At 39.6% G+C, this 3202-nt stretch overlaps 1 protein-coding gene across 1 annotated transcript; it reads right to left on the bottom strand.

The window, feature by feature from the left end:
• Nucleotides 1–276: 276 nt before the first annotated feature.
• LOC107911192 (inactive TPR repeat-containing thioredoxin TTL3) lies at nucleotides 277–2983 on the bottom strand. The gene is made up of 4 exons (XM_016839073.2): nucleotides 1694–2983; nucleotides 1408–1580; nucleotides 988–1321; nucleotides 277–883 (listed from the first exon to the last, which is right to left on the bottom strand). Exons 1-4 carry the CDS (start codon nucleotides 2807–2809, stop codon nucleotides 761–763), a joined length of 1746 nt encoding a protein of 581 aa, XP_016694562.1. The 5' UTR covers nucleotides 2810–2983; the 3' UTR covers nucleotides 277–760.
• Nucleotides 2984–3202: the final 219 nt, after the last annotated feature.

Raw genomic sequence — 3202 nt, 5'->3', positions numbered from 1 at the left:
GACAAAAAAAAACCCCCAAGTATCAAATTGAAAAGAACTTAAATATCAATATAAACATTGAAATCAAACTTAGATACCAAATTAGAAAAAAGAAAACTTAAATACTAAATTAAACGTTGAAAACAAACACAGATACAAAATAATAAATTAACCCTTAATATTTTTTACTTTACCATATGCCTTGACATGGCAAAAAAATTATTTGTGGGGGCACGGATGGGCACAACTGGGAGCAGACGATTTTTACAGATGAAGAATGTTATATAATATCTCTTATAAAAGTGTTATGAATTAATATACATTTAACGATGTTGTTTGAATCTACATGGCTTGCCCTACTCAAATATTCTGACATTTATTGGCCGACATAATGCCGTTCAATGCTCAACTCCATTTCCATTATATCTTGGAAAATATACAGATTGAGCGACTAACTAGGGAAGTCTGAGACTAGAATGCTAAATTAGCTTCACAAAATATACAAACACTATCAAATTTTCCCTCCCCAAAATTCCTCCAATAACAAAGCAACCCTTCTCTTATCCTACATATTCCTTTCCAAGCTCTTAACTTCACATTTGCTGCCAGCACCCTATATAAAACGAGACCCTTTCTCTTCTTAATTTGTTTCTTTGCTGCTCTGTCTTTTAATCAATTTGTCGCTGCCTGTGAGCTTTCATATTGTTTGTCCTCGTCTAGGATTCATCTTTCGTCTTGATCAAAGCTCCCTCGTACATACTCTTTCTTGTCTTCCACAACTTCACACATGTTGTTTCTTGAGTTGCATTCGGGCCTCGGACAAGCCCCGTTGAACCTCCTTGTTGTCAGGCGTTTCTTTTTGCAAGAACTCGTAGTCTTGTATTGAAGCTTCCCATTTCCCCAACTATTACATTATATCCAATGCAATATTATTGGATAGAGTTGAAGCTGTCAAGCTATTCTAGAATTGAACATGTAAAATAAGTGGCAAATTGTTAATAGTCTAACCTTGGAATTGCAGTCGGCTCTTCTTAGTCTAGCTTTGCTGTAACCAGGACGCACATTAAGGGCACGGATGCAGTCCTCTACTGCGTTATCGTAGTGGCCAAGCTTGGAGAGGCAAGCTGCTCGGTTGCACAACAAGACAGAATTATGCGGGTCATGATCAAGCCCCTCGCCATATGCAACACATGCCTCTGAGAACCTAGAGGCCTTGAAATGCTCATTGCCATTTGATCGAGCATCTGCCAGTGCTTTAGCTTTCCTCATTACAGTGTTTGCTTCTCTGTTATTAGAGTCAAGTCTAGCAGCTCGCTGAAGCGTCGCCAAGGCATCCTCAAATCTTCATACAATAATCAGTGTCATTATAATGACTGAAACAATATTTTTCTAGTATGACTTAAAAGTTACGGATGACAGATTACTAACCTGCCGGCAACGATGTCCACCTGAGCTCGAACAACAAGCAAATTCGCGTTAGCAATAGGGCCAAAGTATTTAGTGCTGTCATCAACATTAAAATTTGGACCTTTCAATAAAACTTCATCGGCCTCTTGGTGTCTGTGAAGCTTTAACAGGGCCTCGGCTTTCAATGCATATATCTTGACATAAAAAGGGAAAAAAAAGTTATATATTGTAAACTGGCAGGCCATAATACTAAATTTTGATGGAATTTGAGGGTTTTCTTTTAGGATTATTTTGATCGTGTATGCACCTGGGGAGCTGAATCAGCACCAGCATTAATGGTTGAATCTGTTTCTTTTATCAGGTTTTTCCAATCTCGTTGTATTTTAGCTTCGGTACATTTGTTTAAATGTGCCTGAAGTGTTTTAGCTTTAGTAATGTCATCAGGGTCAGCCTCAGGGCCTACTTGCTTGTAATGATATATTGCCTTCTCCACCTCTCCTAGCCTGAGATTTAAGTTTGCTAAACGATGGTGAGCTCTGTGATAATGAGGTTCGATTCGAATGGCTTCTCCGCACTCAAAAACTGCCTCAAGAATCCTGCCTAAAGCTGTTAAGGCTGCACTTTTATTGCTTCGGTAGGAAGCCTTGTTTGGATCAATGGCGATGGCTGCTTCATACAAAGCCAATGCTTCCGCAAAATTCCCATTCTTATAATCTTCGTTTCCCATGATCTTCAATGTTTCAGGGTCCATTCTCGTAGAAAGAGCTCTGCATAGAGAAGCTGGCTGTCGTTCTGCACGCTTCTCCTCATTATGTTTCTTCACCACATTTCCTTTCACACCGTTGGGATATTTCCCGTTCGGCGTCGAGTCCTCTGTTTCAGTCTTGGGAACGTTATACGAAGTCATGTTTCCTCCTCCTCCTCCTCCTCCTCCACCAGGTTGTCTCAAGTTGCCTAAACTACCTTGAAGCATCATGTTGCTGGACGAGGCTCGTATTAGGTTGTTGTTTCCTTTTGTTTTTTGATGATCCACAATCATGCTTTCAAGCTCACCGGATATACTAATACTTTCTTTAGGCAGCTTTCTACCAGGGTTCATAGACGCTTGGTTATGTTTTATTTTGGTTTCTTCTTCAAGAGGTTTCGGGACCTGGTTTTGTTGATATACCTCAGCGGGCTTAATATGATTTGGAGGCTGTTTCGTGCATGGTTTTGGATTTGCTTCTGGTCCATTCACCGAAGAGTCAAGAAAGGAAGGCTCATCGGAACCACTTGGCCCCTTCTTTGTATTCGAGCTTGTGCTTATAACTTCGTTGTCTTGGACTGTCAATGAATCTACCGTAGCAGACCTTTTATTACGCTTCCGAAAAACAGCATTCAATATCCCACAACCTAATTTCTTTTCCTGTGAATGTTCCCCCATATTTTGCTACTCAGCTCGATGTTTAGGATGCATGGGAAAGTTGAATACGGGCCTAGTTAGTTCCACGACATGAAATTCATGCCAAGAGACAAATTTCTCTTTGTTTAACCCTCTCCTTAAGGAAAAAGTTTACTGTAATGATATGCAGATGTGGTGTTTTATTAAAATAGCAAGTTGGCTTTGATTGTTGAAACCAAATTTGTTCCCTTTCTCCTTGGTTTTTCTTTGGTTTTAAGCTTTCTTGTGTGATGTAAATAGGCAAAGCCGGAGACCAGGTCTGTGTAAATGAGGATCTCAAAAATTTTAGAAAGAAGATAATTAGGGGTTTGTTTTCTTTGTTTTCACTGAACAAAAATTCGCTATGTCCCTCTTTATGGCCCACCAATATAAAAT

Source organism: Gossypium hirsutum, chromosome D11 (genome assembly GCF_007990345.1).
Source record: "Gossypium hirsutum isolate 1008001.06 chromosome D11, Gossypium_hirsutum_v2.1, whole genome shotgun sequence".
NCBI lineage: Eukaryota > Viridiplantae > Streptophyta > Magnoliopsida > Malvales > Malvaceae > Gossypium > Gossypium hirsutum.
The sequence above is the reverse complement of the archived record's forward strand: the minus strand, read 5'-3'. Positions and strand labels throughout refer to the sequence as shown.

Excerpts from the sequence above, each read along its gene's own strand:
- LOC107911192 (XM_016839073.2), bottom strand. The coding sequence starts at position 2,809 with ATGGGGGAACATTCACAGGAAAAGAAATTAGGTTGTGGGATATTGAAT. Across the intron at positions 1,581-1,693 it reads GTGCTGATTCAGCTCCCCAG|ATATATGCATTGAAAGCCGA; the intron begins GTGCATACACGA and ends TTTTATGTCAAG. Across the intron at positions 884-987 it reads GAGCCGACTGCAATTCCAAG|TTGGGGAAATGGGAAGCTTC; the intron begins GTTAGACTATTA and ends ATAATGTAATAG.